The sequence below is a fragment of the Acomys russatus genome, chromosome 13 (assembly GCF_903995435.1).
Source record: "Acomys russatus chromosome 13, mAcoRus1.1, whole genome shotgun sequence".
Classification (NCBI taxonomy): domain Eukaryota; kingdom Metazoa; phylum Chordata; class Mammalia; order Rodentia; family Muridae; genus Acomys; species Acomys russatus.
The window spans coordinates 28,914,765-28,941,788 of record NC_067149.1 but is presented as its reverse complement, the minus strand read 5'-3'; the positions used below and the strand labels follow the sequence as shown (position 1 = coordinate 28,941,788).

The 27,024-nt window shown below is 43.4% G+C and overlaps 1 protein-coding gene across 1 annotated transcript in view; it reads left to right on the top strand.

Annotated features, from left to right (window-relative positions):
- The first annotated feature begins 12,658 nt into the window (after nucleotides 1-12,658).
- The window catches only part of Shq1 (SHQ1, H/ACA ribonucleoprotein assembly factor), a 110,780-nt gene continuing 96,414 nt past the window's right edge, over nucleotides 12,659-27,024 (top strand). Inside the window, exons 1-4 of the mRNA XM_051154995.1 lie at nucleotides 12,659-12,825; nucleotides 13,896-13,960; nucleotides 17,722-17,844; nucleotides 18,603-18,763. Coding sequence (XP_051010952.1) covers nucleotides 12,683-12,825; nucleotides 13,896-13,960; nucleotides 17,722-17,844; nucleotides 18,603-18,763 — 492 coding nt within the window. The 5' untranslated portion in view covers nucleotides 12,659-12,682. The remainder of the gene's footprint in view (nucleotides 12,826-13,895; nucleotides 13,961-17,721; nucleotides 17,845-18,602; nucleotides 18,764-27,024) is intronic.

Genomic DNA, 27,024 nt, shown 5'->3' with positions numbered 1-27,024 from the left:
TTAAACACAGGTTTTTAATGCAACATTGCTTAAAATAACCTAGCCATCAGTATTCACGGTTTGGTCTTATAAGCATGGATGTTTGAAAAAGAAGTGGGGAATGTTAGTGTTGTGTTTATCTTCCTGATGCAAAATTTCCTTTGTGTTTCCCATATTTTCCTGTTTTAATAAGCAATCTTCTAAGAAAACTTAATGTTCCTGTGTCTTTTCTTAGCAATTCTTAGTGCTTTAAACACTTAATGGAATCCATTTTTTTTTCAAGAGCAAAAAGCTAGAAATGAGGCAAATGTGTTTTCTTTGGTGAACAGAGATGCAACCTAGAATATCCAAGTAATAGAGGAGTGATCGTAAATAAAAGAGAAGTTACATGGATGGACCTTAGACACTGAGCTACGTGAAAGAAAGCAGTCGCAGAATGGTGTATGTTGTATCATTGACGTGGCATAGAATGTGTAGAAAATGCTAATTTAAGCTGACAGAAAGTAGATCAGCAGGCTGCAGCTTGGGCTGGGGCCAAAGGTTACATCCAAGTGGGGAGAGGGATTGTCTTGGGGGTGATGGAGCGTTCTGGATTATGTTGACAGTTGCATAACCTGAAACTCAAAACCACTGAGAAGCGTACTTAGAGTGAATGCTACAAAACATCAGTTGCACCACAATAAAGTTTTGTTTTAAAACTTAATGGAGAACTTGGTGAAAGTTCAGAGGCTGAAAGGTTTCAAGGTTTTGCTCTTTAACTTTCTCTTGGCTCTACTTTTACTACGAAGAAGATGGATGAGGAGAAGGTGGCAAGAGATTTACAACACATAATTAGAGATTGTAGCTTGAGCCACCATAGAATCTGCATAGATAGATCTGTTGGCTAGATGGCCCCATGGTGCTTCTGATGCCAGGACAGAAAGTATCTACATTTACAGAGAGAACACTCGCCTTGTTTTTTTTTTTTTTTTAACCAATTGTGGGTTCCCAGGGGAAGATGCTAGTGGGTCTAGCTTTGAGGATTCACAGCTTCACTGTGCAGCTTTGTAACCCTGCCCAGGCATGGAATTCTCTAGCCTTCATTTTCCTTGTCTGGTAGGAGACAAGTGGGTTGTGCTGGACGGTTTTGTAGTCCTGTTCAGCTGCAAGTTTCTTTTCTTTTGGCATTCACCACCATCAACAGTTTGTGCCAGATTCCAACCTAGTGACCTCAGTTCCTGTGGTCCTCATGTCAGATAAACTGAGTGGATCCACTGCATTGTCTATGACTTTTCTTACCCTTTGTTCGGCCCCCAGACTTTATCAAAAACAAGTTTTTTTTCTAGTTGTTTCAGCACCTAAGCATCAATAAGCAGCCCACAAGCACCAGCCATTATTATTGGCTTAATTTATACTGTTAATATCATTCTATTGGCTGCAGTGCTTGCTACAGGAAGAAAAGGGAAAATTCCAGGTGTTGTTTCCTGAAATGAAACATATCCACTCCATCAACTGTGGCAGTGCAGTCAACTGGTTCTACAATGTTTATTTAGGCATTGTGCTATTGGATGGAGACTGATACCAGGAAGACATACATTCCAGTTTTTTCTTTCTTTGTGTCTCTTATAAAATAACTATGAATTAAATTTCTTAAAAATTAATAACCGTAGAGCCATTTAATATAGGAATGGCCTTAGAAAACAAGCGTAAGTAGAGCTGGGAGAAGAGTCTATTGGGGAAATGTTTGTCTTCAGCATGAGAACCTGAGCCCAGTGCCCAGATCCTACCGGAAAATGTCCAGCATAGAAGCATAAGGTTGCAATCCCATCACCGTGGAGGCAGACAGGAGGACCCTGGAGCTTGATGGCCAGCCAGCCTAGCTTCCTTGGGAAGTTCAAGGCCAGTGAGAGACCCTGTCTAAAAAAAATGTAGATGGGCTAGGCTGTGGTGGTACACATCGTTAATTCCAGCACTTGGGAGGCGGAGGCAGGTGGATCTCTATGTTCAAGGCCAGCCTCTAGTCTACATAGTAAGTTCCAGGACAGCCAGGAAAACCTTGTCTGGAAAAAAAATCTACCTAAGGAATAACATCCAAGGTTGTCTTTTTGCTTCCACTTACATGTGTGTACGCATGTGCACCTGCACGCACATGCACATTTGCAGAGAAATATAGGAAAATCGGAGTGGAGAAGAGAACAAAGAGCAAATGAGATGGGAAGAAGGGCCCAGACCTGTGTTTGGATGATGTGCAACTGGCAATAACATAATTGCTACCTGCATTTTCTTCACCAGCCATCCTACTGAAAGGATTTGTCTTTATTTTTTTTGGGGGGGGGGGAGGAAGTGACTCATGTGAACTCTTCTGGGAAAACAACATGAAACAAGCCCATTACACTATTTTAACTTTATGGAGAAGGGCCTGAAATGAGTTTACAATCCATGTAATCAACAGAAATAGCTCCAGATTGCAGGAGGGACTATTCTTCTTCTACTTAGAGCTAAGAATTCTGTGGCTGTTGTTTTCCACAAGACTGGTTTTCTTTTGTGCTAGTTGCACTAATCAAAATGCATTTAGGAAGAGATGGTGAGCCCTGGCAGTGGGCTCCAGGAACACATGCAAACTCAACACTCCCTTGGTGAAGGACCATTCTGAACTGATGCTGCAAGAAAACAAGGGAGAAAGAGGAGGAGAAAGAGAAGGAGGAGGAGGAGGAGGAGGAGGAGGAGGAGGAGGAGGAGGAGGAGGAGGAAAAGTTAATTTGGAAAATCCCACTATGAAGAGGCTCAGCATTTGACTCCATTTGCTGTTGTGTTAGTTTGTTTGGTGCTGAGCTTTGAACCCCGGGTGTCAAGCATACTGAGCATTGACTTCTCCCAGCGTCCCATGGTGCTTCAGCTAGGACTCTCAGAAACAAACTCTAAGCAGGTTGGGTGGCTGTGTTGGGTGTGGATGGTTTCTGTAGTGGGGGTCGATGCTCCTGGAGAAATCCTGAGGGAACTAACTGATGAGGCCAAATAGTTAATTCCAGCCAAGGGGTGGGGAGCTCCTGGATTGGCTTTTCTTTTTCAGGATTTAGCTTTCTAGAATGGTCTCATTTGAAGTGAGGGGCGAGGCTCTTGTACCACTAAGCCTCTGGAACAGGGTGACATCGGACAAGGCAGTGCTCTGTGAGGCCAAGGGCAAGGCTGTGCAGGACACAGTGGTGAAGCCGTAGCAGCCTACATACCATGTTTTCACTAAGATATTCCATGTGGTAAGCTGCACAAACCTCAAACACAGGGCTTTGTGAATGTTTACACTAGTAAACAACCCCACCAACGTCAGCATCCCAACAGGATACAGTTGTGTACTGTCACAGTCAATAACCATTCCTACTGAGGAAATTACTACCTTAACATGCTTTCAATTTCAAGTGAACGAGAACACTTAATATGTGCTATCTTGAATCTGGCCCTTTTGATTGAATAAATCTATGTGGTTCAGTGCATGTTGCTGAGTAGAAGAATCATCGGATTGGTTTCAGCTGTTCTATTCCTCATCCTCACAGACAAAGACCGAAATGCAGCTTTTTGTGCATAAAACATTTATATTCTCTTATACGGTTTCCAGTCATTTCTAGGATTAGGTGTGTCCGGTGCACACCCGTAATCCTGGTACTAGGAGGAAGAGATCGAGGGATCAATAGTTCAAGGCCAGCCTGATTACACTGTGCAGCCCTGTCCTAAAATAAAGTAATAATCATGCCTAGATTCCCTACTTTACCTAATAATATGTAAATAGCTATTATAGTGCATTGTCCAAGGGTAACAATAGAACAGAGGTCTGTGAGCATGTAACATGGGCAGTTTCGTTTCCTGAATATTGTGTGTCCGGGGCTGGCTGCCTCTGTGGACTCTGAGACTGTGTGTCATTCTGATGGACAGCAACATTAACTGGACACACCACAATCTGACACTTAAATTTTTAAAAAAAATCTATTTCTCAGCACTAAGGAGTGAACCTAGGCCTTCATACACCCTAGGCATTCTACCACTGTTACATCTTCATATTTTTTTTTTAAAAAATTTAAGATTTATTTATTGATTGATTGATTTTAAAAAATATTTTATTTAATTTTAATTTATGTGCATTGGTGTGAGGGTGTCAGATTTTGGAGTTATAGACAGTTGTGAGCTGCCATGTGGATGCTGGGAATTGAACCCAGGTCCTTTGGGAGAGCAGGCAGTGCTCTTAACCACTGAGCCATCTCTCCATCCCTGATTGATTTTTTTTTTGAGACAGGGTTTCTCTGTTTAGCCTTGGCTATCCTAGACTTGCTTTGTAGACAAGGCTGGCCTCAAACTCACAGTGATCTGCCTGCCTCTGCCTCCTGAGTTCTGGTATTAAAGGCAAAAAAGACTTATTTTTATTTATTAGGTAAGTGGGGTTTTGCTTGCATGTATGCCTGCATGCCATAAGAAGGCACTCGGTTTCATTATAGATGGTTGTGAGACACTATTTGGTTGCTGGGAATTGAACTCAGGACTTCTGGAAGAGCAGACAATGCTCTTAACCTCTGAGCCATCTCTCCAGATCCTTAAATTTTTTTAAAATCATGAGATAGTGTCTCACTATGTAGCCCAGACATGCCTTGAACTTAATGTCCTGCTGCCTTAGCCTTATGGTTATGAGTAGTTTGTAATACTTTGTGCGTGTGTGTGTGTGTGTGTGTGTGTGTGTGTGTGTGTAAGTGAATAAGTGAGTGAGGAAGTGAAGGCTAGAGGCAAATGTCAGAGATGTTTTGCTATTGTTCTTTACCTTGTTTTGTTGTTGTTTTGTTTTGTTTTCAAGTGATATTTTATTATAGTGCCAGTAGGATACTGCATGGCACCTTAGTCTTCCAATCTGAGTTTTGGTAACTGGACTAAAAGGGTTACTTGAGCTTTTTTTCCTTCCACATACCAGCTTTCAGGAGAAAGTTCTCAGCGGTAGCTAAGCACTTTGTTAATTTGATTAAACAGTTTATCCTTGATAACCCGAGAAAGCAATCCATGGGTGGCTTCTATGGTAGTTTTACAGCTGTCTCTTGTAGCTTTGGCAAGTTTGTCCTTTGACTTCCAGTCATGTGCTTCTAAACCCAACCTAAAAACCCCCTTGTCCCAGTTGGGCTTCCGTCTGCTCTAGCTTTTCAGACAAATCAAACACCTGGCCACTGATATGGTGTGTATTATGATGATTATGATGATTTTTTTTTTCAAGACAGGGTTTCTCTGTGTAGCCTTGGCTGTCCTGGACTCACTTTGTAGACCAGGCTGGCCTCGAACTCACAGCGATCCTCCTGTCTCTGACTCTGGAGTGCTGGGATTAAAGGTGTATACCACACGCCTGGCTATGGTGTGCGTTATTAAGCAAGCTAGAGGAACTCAGGGAATTCACCCAGCATTTATTCCACAAGAGCTCAAGCAGTTTATATGATCCAAAGTGGATTTGAAATATGAGACTTCTAAGGCATAATAATGTTTGCAGTGCACACCGAAATCTTGTATTTTGTCGGGCACTTCACTTTGTTTTTTTTTTTTTTTGGTTTTTTGAGACAGGGTTTCTCTGTGTAGCCTTGGCCATCCTGGACTCACTTTGTAGACCAGGCTGGCCTCGAACTCACAGCGATCTGTCTGCCTCTGCCTCCCGAGTGCTGGGATTAAAGGCGTGCGCCACCATGCCTGGCTTCACTTTGTTTTTTAAGGCGAGTTCTTGGGGGCTCTAGGTGGTTTCCTGAGTAAAAGTATTTGCTGCTCTGAGTTCCCGGCATCTGTGTCAGGCCCCCCACAACAGCCTGTAACTTCAACTCTAGGGGATTTGATGTCCTGTTCTGACTTTCAACCCAATGACACACACATACTTAAGAATAAAAATAAAAACAAATCTTTAGGCCAGATTTGGGGGTACATACCTTTAACCCCAGCATGTGAGAGGCAGAGGCAGGTTGGTTTCTACTCCATGCTAGCCACGGATACATAGTGAGTGAGACCCTGTCTCCAAATAAACAAATGAATAAATAATCTTTCTTTAAAAATATTAGAGAACTTGCCTAAAACCATTAGTTCTCATAGCTGGAAATGTCGACTAGATGGTCCATGGTGTTTCTGATACCAGCACAGGAAGCCCCCCCCACATTTACACATGGAAAGAACACTAGCCTTGTTTCCCTAACCAAGTATGGGAAAATATTTTTTGATTGCTCTCTCACTAAAGCTGGATCTGACCAGTTTTCTAGATTGGATGGGAGCAGGCTCTGGGGAGCTCTTACCTCTGCCTCCTTGCCTTCTCTCCTTCCCACCAGGGATAAGGGGGAGGTACATAAGCTACCACATCTAACTGTTGATTGTTTGTTTTCTCACACACAGGTACTGGGATCCAAACTCAGGTCTATCCTAGCAGTCCTCCTGACAGATTGGGGTCACTTCCTAATATGTGTGTTTCAAGCCCTAGGGCCAAATAGATGGTTTTAGCTGTAGCCATTGTGGGTCTTTTTTGGAGGTTCACTGCCCTTTTACAAAATGATAATTGAAGTAAGCCACATCTGAAGTAACCACCAATAACTTGGTGCCCTGGAACAAGCTCAGGGCTCACAACTGTGACTGTAATGGGCTGAAGGATTGGATCAAAGAACAAACATAGCTATACTAGACTAAAAGGTGCTCTGAAAACCCTTGGAGACATTACCAGTGCCACACTCACAGTATGTGTATGTCTATGTTTGTCTGTGTTTGTCTGTGAAGTAGAGGAAATCACAGAGATAAGTGGTTTTATTGCTGTGAAGAGACACCATGACTAAGGCCACTTACATATAAAAACATTTAATTGGGGCCTTGCTTACAGTTTTAGCAAGTTGGCCCATGACCATTATGGTGGGGAGTAGGGCATTAGGCAGGCAGGCATGGTGCAGGAGAAAGAGAGAAGGAGATTGGGGGCCTGTCCTGGGTTTTTAGAAATCTCACAGTGATACAAAGCCTCTAACAAGGCCACATCCTCTAAGCCTTCCTAAACAGTTCCACCAGCTGGTGACTGAATAGTCAAATATATGAGCCTATGGGGGCCATTCTCATTCAAACCACCACAACACCTTTTGTTACGTTTATTTATTTATTTATTTATTTATTGGTTTTTTGAGACAGGATTTCTCTGTGTAGCCATGGCTGTCTGTCCTAGATTCACTTTGGAGACTAGGCTGGCCTTGAACTCACAGAAATCTGCCTGCCTCTTCGTCCCGAGTACTGGGATTAAAGATGTGTGTCACCATGATCCACCATGCCCGGCTTTGTTACTGTTCTTAAACATCTTTAACTAGACTATGTTTATCTGTTGGTTACCTGTGCTTTTGCCCAAACTTTACTTAATCACAGCTGGGTGTTGTAGTTCGTGCCCTGTAGTTTCACTATCTCAGGGGCCGAGGCAAGAGGAGTGCTGTGAATTTGAGAACAGTCTGGGCTACATAGTGAGCCCTGGTCTCAGACAAAAACAAAACTGTTAGTTGTCATTCTATTTCTTCTTCTTCTTCTTCTTCTTCTTCTTCTTCTTCTTCTTCTTCTTCTTCTTCTCTTTTTAAAGATAAGGTGCTCTGGCTGCTTTATTTTCTTCTTAATCTAATTTTATAATCTATGCTTGTGATCCTAGAACTAAATTCATTTTTGTCTTCTTTCGAAATGAATCATTGCCTTATTCAGTTTTTTTTTTTTTAGTACGAAGATTAATGCTAACAACTAAGAAGAGTACAGTTATGTATAAATATATTCCTAGAGCAGGTGGTGGCAGCAGAGGCAGTGGTGCACACCTTTAATCCCAGCACTTAGGAGGCAGAGGCAGGTGGATCTCTGTGAGTTCAAGGCCAGTCTAGTCTATAGAGAGAGAGTTCAGGACAGCCAAGGCTACACAGAAAGCCCTGTTTCAAAAAACCAACCAAGAAAACAAACAAACAAATTCTAGCAAAAATATAATAAAATGGAGATATTATAATTGTTTGCTAAGTGAAAAAAAGAGAAGTATAGAGTAGGTACCATTTTTACTTTAAATACCTTTTTGTACTTTCTTGAATAGAGTAAAAGCTTAAAAGCTTTCTACCAAAAAACTAACAGGGCCTGCTGGTTGTGGCAATTTACTGTTGTCCAAGGACTCAAGGGTAGGGCATAAGGATTGCTGTGAGTTTGAGGTCAGCCTAAGCTACATAGTAAGTTTAAGGGGAGCCTGGCTTACCGTTTGAGATGTTGTCTTTAAGAAAAACAACAAATTTTAAATAATAAATAAAATGAAACATAGTAACAGTTGAAAATTCTGTGTAGGAGACTACTACCTCCCCCCAAGAGCTCAGAGAACGAATGAGCCAGAGGTATGTATATATATATAAACAGCCTTACCTGCTTTACACTGAAAGGTTCTACAAACTCTGTGAGTTACCATTGTTTTAATCGCCTAGGTGATCGCCACCTTCTGGAGACAAGCGGTATTTCACCATTCAGAGACCTTGCAGTATAACCAGAACTGCTTACTAAAAAACTTGTCTTTTGGAACACTCAGCCCTAAGCGGGAGGTCTCCATCAAATTCCTTCCTCAGAGCTCAGGGAACCTGTGAAAGAGGAAGCAGAAAGAGTTTGGAAGAGCCAGAGGGAAAGGAGGACACCAAGAACACAAGGCCCTCTAAAGCAACAGGAGCAAAGCTTCTATGAACTCACAGCGACTGAAGTAGTACACACCGGGCATGCGCGGTCTGCACCAGGTTCTCTGCGAGTATGTTATGGCTTCCAGCTTAGTGTTTTTATGGGATTCCTGAGTTTGCGATTGAGTGGATCTCAGATTATTGCTCCTTTTCTTGGGCTCTTTCCCTTCTGTTGGTTTGTCTCGTCCAACTCCAACAAGATAGTGTTTGCTCCATCTTATTATATTTTATTTTGTTATATTTTATTATTGTCTCTAAGAAGCCTGTTGTTTTCTAAAGAGAGACAGGAAGGGAGTGGATTCGGATAGGAGAGAAGTAGGAGAGGAACTGGCAGGAGTACAGGGAAGGGAAACCAACTGTAACCAGGATATATTATGTGCGAAAACAATCTATTAAAGAGATAAATAAATAATTTGGGAGAAAAACTTGCCTTTTAAATTTATTGCTTAATTTTGAAATTCCATGAGTCACAAATCACATTTTTTTAGACTACAAGAGGGAATAATTTAATGTAATCAAAGACGACAGGCTATATACTTGTCCTCAGTAAGGAAAACTTACGAAGTGGTTCTAAACATGATCTCATGGCATACATGGAAACGTCTGTAGAAATATGGAAGAGCCTGCAGAGGCAGTTGGAAGAACGATTTTTGGAGTAGGAGAGAGAGAGCCAAAGCTGTACATCAGCTCAAAGAGAACTTCATGTTTTAAAAGGAAGATGGATATGTAATTTGTGTACCCTAACAACAATCATAAATGCAAAGAGAAAGCGATCTGGGAACTGGAGAAACAGCTCAGCAGGTAAGAGAACCTGCTGCTCTTCCAGAGGGGCTGGTTCAATTCCTGTCACCCAAATGGTGACTCACAATTGTCTGTAGCTCCAGTTCCAGAGAATCCTGGTGCCCTCCTTTGGTTTGCACAGGCAGCAGGCACACAGATGGTGCAGACAGACACTCAGGTAAAACATCTATACATAAAATAAAAATTAAAAAAATAAAGCAAGCTACTTAGGAAGAGAGAAAAAGGAATCTAACTCCTCCTCCCTTTTCCCACATGACAAACCCCATTATATAACTGTAAATATAAGCATGTCTGAGATACGGCAGATATAGTACAAATACTTACTAAAGATGGCAGCATTGACCCATACAGCCTGTTCTTTTTTGTGTTCTAGTTCTGTGGTGTGTGTGTGTGTGTGTGTGTGTGCGTGCTAAATTAATAATCAAGTCCTGGGGACTTTATCAAATGTTTTAAGTTAGAATTTCATTGCGGATAGCAGAGCTTGTTTCATTTAATTCCCTGGCATTAATAATTAAAAATATTAATGCTTGTGACCTACAGGAATAAGGTCCCATGGTAGATATAAAGATTCTTTCTAGGGAAGTGAGTTTGGAGTAATTGGCCAGAGGGCATCTCAGGGGAATCTTTTAAGGCCTTTATTAATCTCAGATTGGCATCAATTCATTGTCAGAATTGATGATCTATTACTTTTAAGGACTCGTTTGGTCTAAATTAGGCAGGTCTGGCCTTCGAGCAAGAAACCAAGATGTAGGAGGTAATATTAGAGGTTTTAGATCTTTAGTGGTTTGGAGCCTGGACCTAGAAATGAGGCTAACCTTGGTTCCAATTCCATTGAGCCAACGACAAATTGTGTGACCCTGTGCAAGTGAGCAGAATATAAACGGCTTCTTCATCGAGCTGCCAGGGAGGAGGAGGAGGAGAAGAGGCATAGGCATCAGAACAAGGTTACTGCAGTTCTGCTACATAGCAGGGAAACCTGGTAATGTGGAGGCCTGCTAACATTTTTTTTCTGAGTCCCAATTAAATGTCAAGTTTGTTTCCTTAGAATCATAAAAAGCCAGATGTCAAGCAGGCTTTTGGGGATGTCTGGGGATCTTCACTGTCATAGGAAATGGCGTTAAACTGTTCCCACTGATGTTTACTATTCGTTCTTGTTCTTATTAGTGTTGTCTTGAGACAGAGTTTCACTGTGTATCCCAGAGTGCTGGTTATTTATTTATTTATTAACTTGGTACAAGTTGGGGTTATGGGAAGAGGGGCCTCAATTAAAATGTCTTTATTGGACTGGCATGTAGGTGAATCTGTGGGGGGCATTTTCTTGATTACTGATTAAGGCTCGACGGCCCAGTACACTTGGGTCATATCACTCCTGGGCAGGTGGTCCTGGCTGGTATAAAAGAGCAAGGTGAGCAAGCAAGAATGCAGTGTTCCTCCATGGTCTCTGCTTCCATTCCCGCCTCAAGCTCCTACTTCGGCTTCCCTGCATGATGCATTGTGACCTGGAAGTGTAAGCTAAATAAACTACTTCCTTCCCATGTAACTTTCAGTCATTGTCTTTATCACACTAGAAAGCAAACTACCATACTTAGTCTGGCCTGGAACTCATTTCGTAGATGAGGTTAGTCTAAATCTTGCACAATCCTTCTGCCTCTGCCACTTGTGTGTGCTGAGATTATAGGCGCAAGCCATTGAGCTCAGCTATTCCACTGACATCCACAAGCAGGGAATTCATACTTGTCTTAGTTAGGGTTGCTAGTGCTGTAATGACACACCATGACCAGACCAACCCGGGAAGAAAGGGTTTATTGGCTAATGCTTCTATATCACTGTTGATCATTGAAGAAAATTAGGACAGGAACTCAAGAGGGCAGGAACCTGGAGGCAGGAGCTGATGCAGAGGCCATGGAGGAGAGCTGCTCACTGCCTTGCTCAGCCTGCTTCTTAATATAACCCAGGACCACCGAGACCAGAGATGGTGCCACCCACAAAGGGCTAAGTCCTTCCCCCATCAACTACTAATTAAGAAAATGCCTCCAAGGCCTATCTAGAGCCTGATCTTAAGGAGGCATTTTCTTGAGGTTTCCTCCTCTCAAATAACTTTAGCTTATGTCACGTTGACATAAAACTAGCCAGAGCAATACTAGATTTGGACTGTGTTAGTTCCTGGAAGTAAAAGGAGCGAGGGGGGTGGGGAAGGAAATCCAAGAGACTATGTGGGGGAAAGAGGGAGACTAGTGGGAAAGGCATTGGGCGAGTGAGGATCACAGAGGAACTAAAAAAGAATGAGGTAGAGATGAACAAAGAAAGAGGAGACAAAAGTCCGTTTCTGACAAGTGTAAGGAATTAGAGAAAGAAGAATGAAAGGAGGTAAAAAGGAAGCACAAGTCTTCAGAGTGGGCACTGACAAGGTATCTGATCCTGTTTAACCTCTCAGCCCACTTTTCGGTGGAGTTTGTAGGGTGGGTTAGATTAGAGAACGCATGCTCTGTTAATTAGAAAACTGTTCACAGAAGGGTTTAAGAAGAGAAAAGGAAGCTGAGGCAGTGGGAAGGAGAGGGATCTAGCGGGCAGGTTTTGCCATTACAGGTGAGAACTAAGGAGACCTCAGAGGGACTTCACTGTGGCTGCTGCAGAACCTGCTCCTGTCAGCTAAGTGCTGACAACTTGAAGAGTACAGTGCTCCTCATGGATAACTCCACGCTAGCCTCAGTACACCTGAGGAAGCTGGACTAATATTATCCTCTTGTAATAGTAGAGGTGTCGAAAGTATAGAGTTTTGTAGCTTTCCTAAGGCCGTGCGTGCAATTGGGGAATGCGCGAATAGGAATTCAAGCACACTTTGTTGACTTGGGGGAAAAAAAACCAAGGCGATTAAAATAATTACTAAGCCTCTCTCTCCATAGACGCTTAATGAGTCTAAAGTGAATTAGTGTTCCTGTTAGTCGCAAATTTCCCGGTTAGAGTTCCAATTCTTCGAAAAATTTCCCTCTGTTGAAGTTTCTTAACAAGCCTTGCTCCAGTGCTTTTTTTCCCTAGTAAATTTGAAAACTCCGCCTAGCCAGCGAAAGCGTCCGGTCTCCAAGGAGACTGACGCGAGGCGGGACTTCCTGCCCTACGCGCACCTACTTCCGCCTCTGCCCGGAAGCGCTGTGGCAGACAGCGTGGTGCTGGTGCTTTGGGACCTGGGGCGTACTTAGCCCTTGCAGCGGTAGTCTCTGGCGCTTGCCGCAGCGATGCTGACTCCTGCGTTCGAGTTGAGCCAGGACAGCGACTTCCTCACGGTCGCCATCCGCGTGCCCCACGCGCGCATCTCCGAGTTCGACGTGTACTTCGAAGGGGTAGACTTCAAGTTCTACGCTAAGCCGTACTTTCTGAGGCGAGTTCCCGCTGCCTGCGCACTGAGTTTATTCAGAAGCCCGCGCTCGCGACTTAGTCCACGCGTCGCGGGCGCTCGCGGCTTTCCCGCTGCTGCCTCGGCGGCTTGTTCCAGAATCGCATCCTGCCGCACCCTGGATCCCGCCACAGAGCCAGGGGCCACCTACCCAGTATCTGTCTTGTCACCCTCATTCTTGATCTTTCTCTGCACGCCCGTGCCTCCCACGCTTCCGTGGCGACTTCCTGGTGTGGGTCGGCTCTTTGACTCTCTCCCGCATGTCCTCTGCTTCCTGACGTTCTCAGGTCTCCAATTCTGCCTGGCTCCCTTGATAGGCTAGCAGTACTTAGCTCTTGCTCGGCTAGATTTTTCTCCGTGTTAAACCAAAATAGTGGCAGCTGACACTGGCTACCTTCAGTGTAGTAGGCAAGCAGCAGCGTCTTAAGTGCTCACATGCGCGTCATCTTAATTCTGTTAGCCATACTTCGGGTTAGGCAGAACTATTAGCTCTCTTGTGCGGTGGACGCTGTGAGAGTCTTCTTGTTCCTAAACTTGCTCACCGTTTGCCCTCTGCTTTTCAACTTAGTCTCCCGTAAAGCTGGTTTCTTCACTGCTGGTGGGGAATCATGTTAGATCTTAATTAGCATGACAACTCGAAAATTCAGTAGGTCATCCGTACTTATGGGAGATATTAACAAGATTCTACAATGGATATCTGAAACCGTGGATAGTAACGAACTCTCTATAACCTGTTTTTCCTATACTTAAAAAACCTAAGATGAAGTTTAATTTATTTAGTAAGTTTAAAAAATAAAGCAGAACAAACATAAAGGCTTTCGATAGCTAAGGTTTATTGTGCGTTTTACTTTTCCAGTCTGTTTTATTGGTAGTTAAAATTTTCAAGTGGTAAGGTGGGTTATCTTTGATTTTTACTTTCTTACTTGAAGAGGGAGCTATGTTATGTAGCTTGTAAAATGTGAAAGTCTTGAAAAGTTGCCGTTCAAATGATTGATGATTTTGATGGCTAAAAATATAACGTGATTGATGATCACTTACCTTGTGTTAAACTGCAGATTAACACTTCCTGGAAGGATTGTAGAAAATGGAACAGAGCAGGAGTCCTATGATGCAGATAAAGGTATGGTGTAGAGTTTTGGATTTCCCCCTGCGGCCCCCCCCCCCCCCCCCCGTGTGTGTGTATGTGCCGTGTGTATGCATGTATTTCTAAAATTCCTTCCCTAGGAGGGACCTCTCCTAAGGTCCCTGACAAGCTAGATGTGACTCCACCACAGTCCCTAGGGGAACCATTGAGTTTATTAAGTCTGCAGAGTAGTGGGTAAGGGGTTATGGGCAGAAGCATAGGCGATGCTGAAGTAGCCCCAGTGCACAGGCGTCCCCAGGGCTCCATAGATTGAACCCTCTCCCTTCAGCCTATAGTCTGGCCCCTCCCCAAAGACCACGTGCGGGTGGGACAGAATTGTATTATACACTGGTTGGGGATGGTGGCGGTTGGATAATCCGGTGAGGGTCCCATGACCCTCCCTGCCTCTTCTTTTTGTCATGACCTTTCATGAGCCCTGACGAGCTGAAGATGGTGGTAGCTTGACTCCAGGGGATAGTACTGTACAACTGCATATATGGGTGTAGGAGAGTGTGTTGAATGGGGTTATATATATGTGTGTAGGTTCATATGTGTGTGCATGTGCAACCAAAGGACAACCTCTGATGTCATCCCGAGGAGTGCTTTTGAGACAGTTTTCTCATTTGTTGTTTATCAGTTAGGCTAGACTGGCTGGGCAGCGAGCCCCAGGAATACTCCTGTCTCTGTCTCCCCAGCTCTAGTGCATTTTACAAGAATGCTCCACTTCACCTGATGGTTTTATTTGGGTTCTAGAAATCAAACTCAGGTCCCTCTGCTTGTAAGGCAAGTGCTTTACTAACTGAACCATAGGCCCAGTCTTGGGTAGGGTTCTGTGGATTTCTTATGTTACAGTACCCACGTAGTAGTAGTAGTCTATTAAGACACCACGGGGACTTTCAGATGTCTGGCGATTGCCATATGCTGCATCGCTATGTTTTTAATGTTTAGTGGCTGTTCTCTATGGATTTTTGGCAGGGAGCAGTTTTCTTAGTATTTTAAAGTATTTTGCAGTAATTTTTAAAGTAAATTTGAATCAACCGTTCTAGTTTCATTTGCAGGAATTGTTTCTACATTTAGCACATGTTTAAAGGTAAATATCAACATGAGATGATTGATTTTAAAAAGTGTGGATGATTTATAATATTTTGAATTTAATTTTTCTTGTACAGTTTTTCAAACTTGAATTTTAATAACAGGTAGATGAGAAATTATCCATGGAAAAATTTTAAGTAACTGGATTTTTCTTTTCGTGATTGATTAAGTCCTCATTTCAGCTAGCTACAAAACCCATGTATTTTGCTCTTCTACAAGCTACTGTCTTCTCTTTGTCATTGGGTTTGGAATAAGTAGCTGTGCGGGCCAGCTGGGGAGCTCAGTGGGTGAAGGTGCTTATCTAGCAAACCTGACACCCTGAGTTTGGTTTCTAGAACCCATGTAAACGTAAAGGCGAGAATCGACTCCACAGAGCTGGGTCCTGATCACTGCGCTTGAGTAGCACCCCTTCCCCCATTCTTGCATAATAGTAATTTTTTCTAATTTAAAAAGTGTAGCTTGTGTACTCTTATGTAATTTGTTTCATAACTATTGACCAGTGAACTAGGGGAAGCGAGGGGGAATGAGAATAAAGAAACATGATTAAGTTCTCACTCATAAACTAAACTGTATGACTGGAGAGATAGCTCAGCTGTTAAGAGCATATGCTGTTTTTTCAGATGACCAAAGTTTTTGGTTTGCAGTATACAGAGGCTTATGATTGCTGTAACTCCAGCTCCAGGGAATTTGATACCCTCCTGTGGCATCCACAGGCACTTGTACTCACATGCACATAATTTAAAAAAAAATAAGCCGTTTTTGTTTGTTTGTTTTTCAAGACAAGGTTTCTCTGTGTAGCCCTGGCTGCCCTGGAACTCACTCTATAGACCAGGCTGGCCTTGAACTCAGATCTGCCTGCCTCTGCCTCTTGAGCGCTAGGATGAAGGTGTGTGCCATCATCGCTTGGCAAAAAATACGCCTTAAAAAAACCAAAACAAAACTGTAAAGTACTTAGAGTTGAGGAGTTGTAGATATGGGGATGTTGTGTTTGTGAGTTGAGTTGTATTTGATATATTGGGTTGCATGCCAGTGAGACGAAAGAGGTAAAATGTTTAAGACAGTAGGCTGGAAATCGAGTACATACTTGTAATGCCAGTGCCCAAGAACTTAAGGTAGTAACATGATTTCATGGCTAGCCAGGGCTATATAGCAAAGCTGTTCAAAAAAAAAAAAAAAAAAAGATAAAGTAAAATTTCTTGAGTTCTTAAGGAAATTCTTCAGCTGTAATTGTTTTAGTGTAGTTTGAAAGCCACTGCTATTTTTTGGATTAGCTGTGCTGATTTCACCTGTAGTCAAGCAACATATTTGTAAATAACTGTTGGTCAATGCTGTTGCCTCCTCAGGCCACTGGATTTCCGAAACTCTCTGAGTTTGGATCTGTTGACTAGTTAAGGTGGCATTAGGTAGTAATACTAAAGCAGCTGTGGTTTGAACACATTAATTTCTGATAGAAGTAACAACTTGGGAAAAGCCCCTTTAAAACCTTTTCTACCTTAATTTATAGTCACTAAATCTATAATAAGGGCAAAAATTTGGAACCCCATGAGGAATTGTTTTTTAAATAGTCAATTAAAAATGTTTTATTGGTATGTATTCATTGCAGATGGTGTTAGGTTTCGTGAAAACAATTTCTTACAAATATATGATATAGTCACCACTCCAAACTCTTCTCCCTTCTCCCCCTTTTCCTCTCCCACTAGTGTCCTTTCCCCCTAGTTTTCCTATGCTTCCATGTGCCATACACAAAGGCATACATACATACACACACACACACACACACACACACAAATGTATACTTTTTTGTTTGTTTGTTTTTCGAGACAAGCTTTCTCTGTGTAGCCTTGGCTGTCATGGATTCACTTTGTAGACCAGGCTGGCCTAGAACCCACAGAGATCTGCTTGCCTCTGCCTCCCAGAGTGCTGATATTACAGGCATGCGCCACTGTGCCCAGTGTGTTTTGAGTTCTGATATGTCCTGGATATTAATTCTCTTCAGGTGTAGTTTATTGGCTATTCACACCAATTCAAGATGCAGAATGGCCTTCCCTGCTGTGGGCAGAAGCCCTGCTTCTAGAAACTTCCTAGATTACTCTGGCTGCTAGGCCTAACCCCTGGAGGTGCAGGAGCAATCATGCCCCCTTCCTGAGGAGCCCCAAATCCAGGCCCTGCCTGCCTCAGATGTCTGTAATGGCTGTAAATGGCTGCCGTAGCCGCCTCTGGTGCAGTGGGAGAGTGGCCAGGCTTTGCCCTATAGAAAACAAACAAAGAAACAAACAAAACATAAAATTTACTAATCCTTGACTTTGCCCCAAGATCAGGGCACCCTGGAAAGCCCCGCCCCCCACTCCCCGCTCCCCGCAAAGAAATCCTATATAAATTCCGTCTTCTGCTCAGTTCTCTGGGTTTCACAATAAATCTCTTGTATGAGGTTTGTTGTGTGGTGTGTGACTTTGAGGTATTCTTGGTTCCCAACTGCCAAGAAAGCTTTCTCTTAAGAGCTATAACACTGCACTGGGAAGCCTTTCCCCTCAGAACTGTAATGCTTACATAATTAGTAAAGGGTTTTCCTCATAGAATTACACATTACCTGTACTTACATTTCTCTTTAATGTACTTATGAAGTCTTTAAATATTTTCATCTAAGTATAAAACAATTTCTTTTATAGGAATTTTTACTATTCGATTGCCCAAGGAAACTCCCGGCCAGCACTTTGAGGGGTTGAACATGTTAACTGCTCTACTGGCCCCAAGAAAATCCAGGTCGGCCAAACCACTTGTGGAAGAAATAGGTATGTTTATTGTAGTTGGGAGCAAACAAAGATAAATAGGAATGTTTGTGATATTTTGTATTTCTAGGGGAAGAGACTTGGGGATAGAAAATCAGAGAAAAAAAGTTCAGGTGAAAAAAATAAAAAGGAAAAGTTCACATGTTGTGTGGAAATAGATTATCTGGTATCACAGTTGAAAGGCATAACCAGCAGTGGACCAGGAGACCAGTCTCTCTCTCTCTTTTTTTTTTTTCCTTTATCAGTTAGAACATTGTCTTCTCAGAAATGTATAGTTGAACAATTACATAATATAAACACTGGCTGGGTCACAATCTGTAGTGTTTATTTATTCCAATATTCTGAGAATTGTGCCCAATCTCTTCCCAGACACTGAACCCTGTTCTTTTGAGATCACCAGTACCCTCCCTATTGCCCGATTGTGAGTGGCATACATAATTATTTCTTGGAGTGTGTGTTCCTTTTCGTCTGGCTTCCTACACTAGGTGTTCTTATGAGGCGTATCTGTGTTAAATCAAAGTCCCCATACCTTCATCACAGTCTGGTAGATGATTTTGTGATTTTATCTATACCTCCTACTGTTGGTGAACATTTGGGCTGGTTCCACTTTCTGGCCATCGTGAGCAGTGGAGCTGTGAATATTTCTTGTTTGGGTCTTTGGTGCACAAATGGAGGCATTTTCCCTGTAGCAACTTCTTGTTCTCATTGTACCTAGACACCTCAGTACTTTAAGCAAAAAAATTAATATTTATCACATTTAGGTGCTTCTGGGGTTTCTGAGGAAGGAGCTGGCAATGAGGATGAAGAGTTTGACTGGGAAATTGAGCAGGCTCCCTATGAAGAGGTCTCGGAAAGTACACTGGAATCACAGTGTCACTATGGATTTGGAAACCTGCGGGCAGGCGTGGTTCAGCGGCTGCAGGTATGTTATCCTGGAAGATTGTTGCACATGGGGGCGTTCAACTTCATTTCTGCTTCCCTGGGAAGTTTTAAAAGGGATTCTAGAAGATGAAATAGAGCCTGTAGCAAACTACTTATACGTAAGGGCCATGCAGCTGTCCGTTCCTTCCATGTCTAGCCCGATGCTGTTCTTTGGGAACGTTCCATCTAGGATGGCACTAACTCTCCTGAATACAAACAAAGCCCCTGTCTCCTGGTCCTTCCGCACATCCTTCAGGAAGTATGAGGCTTCTGCGGAATGGAGATCAAGTCCTAGGGTGTGGTGCTGCTTCTGTTTCACATGTACGGGACAGAATTTTTAGATGACACCTGTGGGCTTTTGCTTAGTTTCGCTTGTTTTTATTTCAGTCTTGAGGGCATGCATCAGGCTCTCTTTGAACTGGTGAGCCCCTTGCTTCAGCCTCTCCTGGCGTTACAGTATGCACCTCCTCTAGATTGTGTTTTGTTAAAATTGGTCAGTTCTTAGTGCACAGTAGATGGTGGGTTCTATTTATTCTTGGTGGAGGTCAAATGTAAACTCAGTTGAGTGCTTCAGATTTTTCAGTATTTTGAATCTTGGATTTTTCCCGGATTGATGCTCAGATAGGAAGGGAGATCCGAGTCTCTTAACAAAAGGTCAAGCATCGACATTCTGTGCATACTTCCGCCTCTGCTTATGTTTGGGATACTATGATGATCACTGGCTACATGTAAATAACTCTCTCTTGGTAAATTGTGAATGATTTTGCTTACCTACCTTGTAAATTTACTGTGAACATGTTATAAGACACTGCAAACAGAGAAACTTCTATAAAGACTCCTGCCCATGAAACACCGACGTTACTCTCAAGATCCCTGCAAGAGAACAAACTTGGCAGCAAATGACTCGGAGGAGCATGTCCCTGTAAGAGCTCAGGCACTGCAGAATATGGTCTGCCTGTGTCCCTTCTGCTATCTTGTCCCTTGTTTCCTGGTGACCTCCGAGGTGCTTAGGACAGTCAGCATTGTCGCCGCTGTGGCAGAAACTGCAGTGATGGCCTCGGTGATTGGGCTAAGAGCTAGTTGTGATCATATTCTTTGGGGCTGGCCTGCCCAGAGCTATGAAGGAAGGGTAGTATGTGTCACACGGCCTAAGTCCAGAATCTCCGGTCAGGTTAAAAGTGTCCCAGACACCAGCAACAGCCTTTCCAATCTTTTAGAGAGCATCCCTTTGAGGGTTTTGTCTACCTGTTTTAGTATTTGGAGACAGACCCTTTCTACATCCCTGGCCTTGAATTCAGTGTCTTCTTGCTTCAGTTCCCAAATGTGCTAAGTGTGGCCACTTTGAAGGGTTTCAGGTCAGGTGAGGCCAAGTCCCTTTTAGGTCAGAAGTTTTTGTATTTATTGAAAATCTTTATAAGTAATTTAGGTTACTTTTTAAGCAACATTGTTATTATAATGAAATATTCTTTTTTTGTTTGTTTGTTTGCTTGCTTGCTTATTTGTTTTTGAGATAGAGCTTCTCTGTTTAGCCTTGGCTGTCTCTGGACTTACTTTGGAACCAGGCAGGCCTTGACACAGAGATCCACCTGCTTCTGCCTCTCTGAGTGCTGGAATTCCAGGCTAGTGCCACCACACCTGTCTGAAATACTCTTTGTTTTTGATATAGGGTCTTGTTTATCCCAGACTGCCCCGGAACTCACTGTGTAGTGGAGGCTGACCTTGAACTCCCGATTTTCCTGCCTCCCTTCTCAAGTCCTAGGAGCACAGATACATAACACTACACCTAACATAATTATAAAGAGTGGCAACATAATCATTATAGATACTCTTGCGATAACATGGTATTTTAGAACATGTACGTGGTCGTGCTCTGTGTCTTTCTGAGTAGTGTAGCATGTAAGTGCAGGTGTGTTTGTGCTATAGCCTGTACACAGAGGACAGGAGATAACTTTCAGGGTTTATTTTTCTCCTTACACCATGGGTTCCAGGGACTCAGGTTGTCAGCCTACCGTGGTTTCTGTTGCTGTGATAAAATACCGTGACCAAAGGCACCTTAGGAAAGAATGAGTTTATTTGGACTTACGGTTCTAGAGGAAGGCGTGGCTTGGTGGCAGGAACAGGAAACTGGCTAATCACATTTTTATCCACTCACAGGAAGCAGAGAGAAGGAACTAGAAGTGGAGAGAGGCTATACACTCTTAAAGTTTCCTCTCAAAAGGCTCCACAAGCTAAGATCCATATAACCTAGCCAAACAGTGCAACAACTGTTGACCAAGTGTTCATATGAATGAGCCTGTGGGGGACATTTATCATTCAAACCACCACACATGGCAGGTGCTTTAACCAACTGAGCCATCTCCCCAGCCCCTAGTATGTCTTTAAAGCTATTTAAAGCTTGTGTTACTTAATTATCCTGAACAGCCTGCAGTAGCACTTTCAATGTATTGGAAGTAAACTTTGTATTATAGTTGAGTTGTATAGGTTCAATACCTTGTAGTAGAGTAGAAATATATATATAATGTGTGTGGAGAATAATCTTACATTTGAATTCTATACCAATGTATCAAAATTAAACTTATTTTGTATCAATATACAAGATTATCTAACAATGAATTAAAAATAACTTTTTTTTCCCCTGACCTGGACCCGTTCACCCCTCCTTAGGCAACCTGGTGGTCCCCCGCTCCCGAGAGGTCACCATATTGAAGCCGAACTTAGTACGGACACCGGATCAGCATAGCGCACTACAGCCCAGAACTCCTGGGCTCAAGCGAGCCTCCTGTCTCAGCCTCCCAAGTAGCTGGGACTACAGGCGTGCACTACCGTGTCTGGCAAAATAACCTTTAAAAAAAAATCTTATCTAGTGAATAATTTTTAACTCTTTAAAAAAACATAATCCAGGGTTGGAGAGATGGCTCAGTGGTTAAGAGCACTGTCTGCTCTTCCAGAGGTCCTGAGTTCAACTCCCAGCAATCACTTGGTGGCTCACAACCATCTATAATGTGATTTGATACCCTCTTCTGGCATGCAGGTGTACATGTAGATAGAGCATTCATATATATAAAAATAAATATTAAAAAAATCCCATAATCCTGTCTCCTTTTAAACAGATTTGTGCAAACTTCTCTATTTTATCTTATAATGAAAATATTTTGCTGAAGCAAATTCCCTTTTACTAATCCTCCCCATCCCCCACCCACCCGCTCCCCCTCCCTTGCTTTCCATGTACACATATTCACCCGCTTTCTTTCCTTTTTTGAAATCTCTGCCAGCCACCAGGGTGCCTTTGGAAAACTGCCCTAGCTGCTCAGAGTTAGGGCTGCACAGCAAGCTGTTGGCACTGGTGACTGCCAGCAGCCACAATCCTGGAGTCTCTGGGCGCCACCCCAGCCAGCTTCTGGGACAGCCTCAGTTGCAGGATGCCAGGCCTTCTGGCCCTTGCTTTCCTTTGGCTGCTTCAGGGACCCAAGGCTTTTGTCTCCAGGAGACACATTGGCCAGATGTGCACACAGTTCATTCTCTTTCCGGATTGGGTCCTGTTTGATCTGTGATGTAAAAGTACACAAGCTTGGCTTAAATCCTCGATGACCTTTTCCTGGCAGTGTTCATCTTCAGTTGCGCAGGGGACTAGTGACCACAGCTATTCTACAACAGAGAAAGGAATGCTTTTCTTCCTGCCCAACTTCCTCCTCTTTTCCTCCTTTCCTTTGGTGGATTGATGCCTCGGACTTTGTCTTCTTTGCGGTGCTGAGGATTGAATCCAGAACCACATGCATGCTAAGAAAGTGCTCTCTCACTGAGCAGTGCCCCCAGCCGTGTCTTACTTTAGATTCCAGACTAGCTTCGTGCATTAGCTTTCCATTGCTCCTGTTACAGTGCCTTGCAGGAGTAATTTCCGTGAGGGAGGATTTCTGTCTGTCATGATGGGGAAGGCATGCCAGAGCAGCTCATTCATGGTGATGAGAACATGTGGCAGAGGCTGCTCACATCGCAGAGGACCAGGAGGAGGCTGTGTAGACAGGAAGTAGACAGGGACAATAAACCCATAAGGACCTGTCCCTGATGACCTACTTCTACCAGCTAAGCCCTACCTCCTAAAGGCTCCACAGCCTCTCCAGAGTGTGCTGCTCTGTGGGGAACAAGTAAGTGTGCAAAGCTTATGAAGACCCTTTGCTGTCTAGTTTGCTGTAGTTTGTTTTGTTTTGTTTTAGCTAGGGTCCAGTCTGAGCAGGGTCTTGGTAACTGTGTACAGAGAATAATGCAGGAGGGGTTTGCCCAGCTGGGAAGTCATGTGATGTGACCTATCTGCTGCATTGCTGTGGTGGAGTCATGAGACTGGAGGGGTGTGTAGGCGGGTCTGAAAAGTTGCTTTCTTCTTTTCCAGTTCATCCCATGAGGTTGGGAACTTTATCTGTGTACTCATTACTGGGTCTCTATGCCAGCAAGCCGACTAGGCCGTGGCCTCTGTGCACTGTGCACTCAGTAATGATTTTCTTCTGACTGCCAAGCACACTGCCATAGATAGGGTTACCATTGCCATGATGAACCACCATGGCCAAAAGGAAGCTGGGGAGGAAATGGTTTATTTGGCTTATGCACCACATCTTAGTCCCTCACTGAAGGAAGTCAGGACAGGAACTCAAACAAGGCAGGAGCCTGGAGGCAGGAGCACAGGCCATGGAGGATGCTGCTTACAGGTTTGCTCCTCATGGCTTCTCAGCCTGCTTTCTTATAGAACCCAGGACCACAGCCCATGGATAGTCCTACCCACAAAGGGCTGGGCCCTCTTCCATCAATCACTAATTACAAAGATGCTCTACAGGCTTGCCTACGGCCCAGGTTTGTAGAGGCATTTTCTCAATTGACGTTCCCTCCTCTCTGACTATAGTTTGTGTTGACATAAAATTAATCAGCACACACTGAGAGTGCAGTGAAAAAGAAGATAGGCCAGAGCCCCCAGCTCATGAAACATTCTATGGGAAGACAGACAGTCATTATGTAGACAACAGATAAGCTAATGTTATATTAACAGGTGGAGGAAAACAACGGTGTGTGAGACTGGGGACTGTTTAGATTAGGATGCCCAGTGGTGGCCGCTTGGAGGATGTGACACACATGGGGTTATGCTGAGAAGGACACCATAGATGCAGAAGCTCAGAGTGGAGATTGAGGTGTATGTTCCACAAATGGAAAGAAACCTACTACGTGGCTTTAGTGGACTTGGGCCTCAGGAAAAGGCTGACATCAATTTGAAAGGCAAGACTGGCTTCATGATGCAGAGGAGTCTATGTTCTGAGAGTCTATTTACCCTTGAAAATCTCATTCATGACCTTAAGTCTCAGTTCTGCTCACCCCCTCCCCTTACACACACTCACACTTTAGTTGCTGTTAGCCAGGATGTTGGGTGGAAGGAGGATTTATGTTCTCAGTAGGAAGTCAGTAACAGGGAATAGCCATGAAACAGACAGAGAGGAAAAGAAATCTGACATTAGTAAGTATTTAGCTTTGTATTATATCATTTAATACTTATAAAAGATGCTGTCCCCTTCCCCAAGAACAACAGACATCCTGTGAAGATTTTACATTACATGGGGAGAAGCACTTTGTAACTATGATTAAGGATGATAATTGGCCGGGCGTGGTGGCGCATGCCTTTAATCCCAGCACTCTGGAGGCAGAGGCAAGCAGATCGCTGTGAGTTCGAGGCTAGCCTGGTCTACAAAGTGAGTCCAGGACAGCCAAGGCTACACAGAGAAACCCTGTCTCGAAAAACCAAACCAAAACAATAAAGAGATGATATTGATATGGATTTTGTATTTGGGCCTCTCTAATCACGGAGGGAGGAGGCAAGGTCCTGTGGTGAGAGAGCTGAGAGGGGGATGGCATCCTTCTGTGGGTTGCAGTCCAAGGAAAGGAACTGCATAGCAGGATTCTACCATGGCAAGCCCTGTGGATTCACTGGACTACTTCTCCTCCTGTGGCCATTGCCCACTTGTGCCCTAGCCTGTGGCTGGAGCTAGGAATTTCTGTGAGGAAACAGAGAGGGAGTGAGGAAGAACTGGTGCTGCCCTGCTGGGGAGGAGATGTTCTGGTGGCTCCAGCTCCAGAGACTGCACATTTTTTCCCGTGGAAACATTGCTGTATGCTGTTGAGCTCTTTGCATCATGAATGTTCTGTTTCAATTGATTATGAATTGTATAAACTTGAGGGCTGCCCTGAGACTCTTAACCACTATTTATAATAGGATTTCTGTAGGAAAATGCATTCCAAGTCTTCCAAAAGATAAATTGCAAAGGAACTTTGGAATGCAAATTTTATGTTTGTGGACAGCCATTAATCTGGTTGTTGCCTGAAATGTTTGTATTTGAAAGTATTAAGATGTTTTAGTTGATCTAGTGGCTTTCAAAAAGGTCAGTGGATCCCTTCGTTATATTTAAATGTACTTAGGTTAAGGCCTACTTGCTTTGTGGTAAGAAAGACTTTATTTTAATTTTAAATGTTACATATTTATTTATCTTGTGTGAGTGTGTGTGCGCGCCTGTATACATGTATGGCATGGTGTACAGGTGGAGGCTAAAGAAAAGCTTTTGGGTGCCAGTTCTCTCCCTCTACCAGGTGGGATTGAACTTAGGTTATCCACTGAGCCAGTTCTCTGGCCCAAGACTTTTTTTTTTTTTAATTTGGAAAATTTGGTTATGTAGGGAGACTGTACCTTTATGATTCTCCGTAGCTTACTGTACTTTTAGTAATCTTGCATTCTGGCCATCAGCTTTAAAGTGCTCTTATGAGTGTTTCAGTCCCATCCCCACTCCCTTTCTGTCACGTAAGAAGAAAAGAAGTGAAGGGACTTGCTTAAGGTTCTATGATTGTAATTTCAAAAGCAACTCTCCTTTGCCACTTGTGTTTTTTCATGTATATGTTTCAGTTTCCTGCTGTCCATTTCATTTGCAAATCTTTCTTAACAGTTTGCATGGACAACTTTTCCAAGTTACTGTTTGTTCTCTTCCTGCCTAGGTCCTCTATGCATCTTCTAGTGCTGAGCTCATACCTGGAGTTGATAGCAGATGCGGGTGTAGATAAACACAAAAGCCACGGTTTGGGGGATATTCGGAATGCATGAGGTCTCTTCACATCACGATCCCTGTGTATGTGTGCTCTGTAGAGTTCTGCTTGGGAAACATTGGTTAAGGCAGTAACAGTGAGGGTGATTCTTTTTATTATTATTTTTTATACTTTTATTGAATGTCTATGATTTACACATCATGCACCAAAATCCCTCTCCTCCCCCCCAGTAAAATAAAACAAACAGACAAACAAACAAACAAAAAATCTTGTCACAGAAGCTGTAGTGTATCACGCAGTATAGCCTTTTGTCCACATATGTTTACTTTCAAATGTTCATTGCTACGAGTTCTGGGTCTTGTTTGAGGCCTACACTATCGTTACAGGATCCTCCCTGGGACTGTTGTCGGATATCCCATTGTTGCTGTGTGTCAAGGAGATTCTTAATCTTTGAATCTGCAGGTCCAGCCCTTTCATGTATTCCAGCAGGCCATACATGGAGTAGATGTTGGGGTGAGGTTCACTCAGAGCCCTGGATCAGGGCCCACTCCCTTGTCCTCAGGGCAGGGCCCGCTCTCCCATTCCCGTGCCATCATGGCAGGCCTGGCTTTCCTGCTCCTGTGTCCTCAGGGCAGGGCCCACTCTGCCATTCCCATGTCCTCAGGTCAGGGCCGGCTCACCCAATCCCTTGTCTTTAGGGCAGGACCCACTCTCCCTCTCCCATGTCATCATGGCAGGGCTAGCTCACCTGCTTCCATGTCCTCAGGGCAGGGCCAGCTCACGTGAGGGGGATTCTTAAGACTAGACTTTTAAAGTTTCAAATGGAAAGTCACAAACAGAAGAATAACTCATAAAAAGTCTTAATTTTTTATTATTAATGCATACCTGTGTGAATAGAGGTGAGTGAACAGTTTCATGGAGTAGGTCTTCTTCATCTATGCATGTGGCTTCCAGGGGTTAAACTCTGGTCATCAAGCCTGCGTGACAAGCACATCAACAAAGTAGGCCATACAGGATTTCCTTTGTGTAGTCTGTTGTGATCCTTTGAGACCAGCTGAGCTAGACAGTAGGAAGAAAGGGAAGTCTCTGTAGATGTCTGAAACTCTGACCTTAGGAACTTTAAGATCTCTAGGGCTGAACAGGGAAAGAAATGGAGAATTAAATATTCCTCCATGTTGTGAGGGCTTACTCAATTCTTTT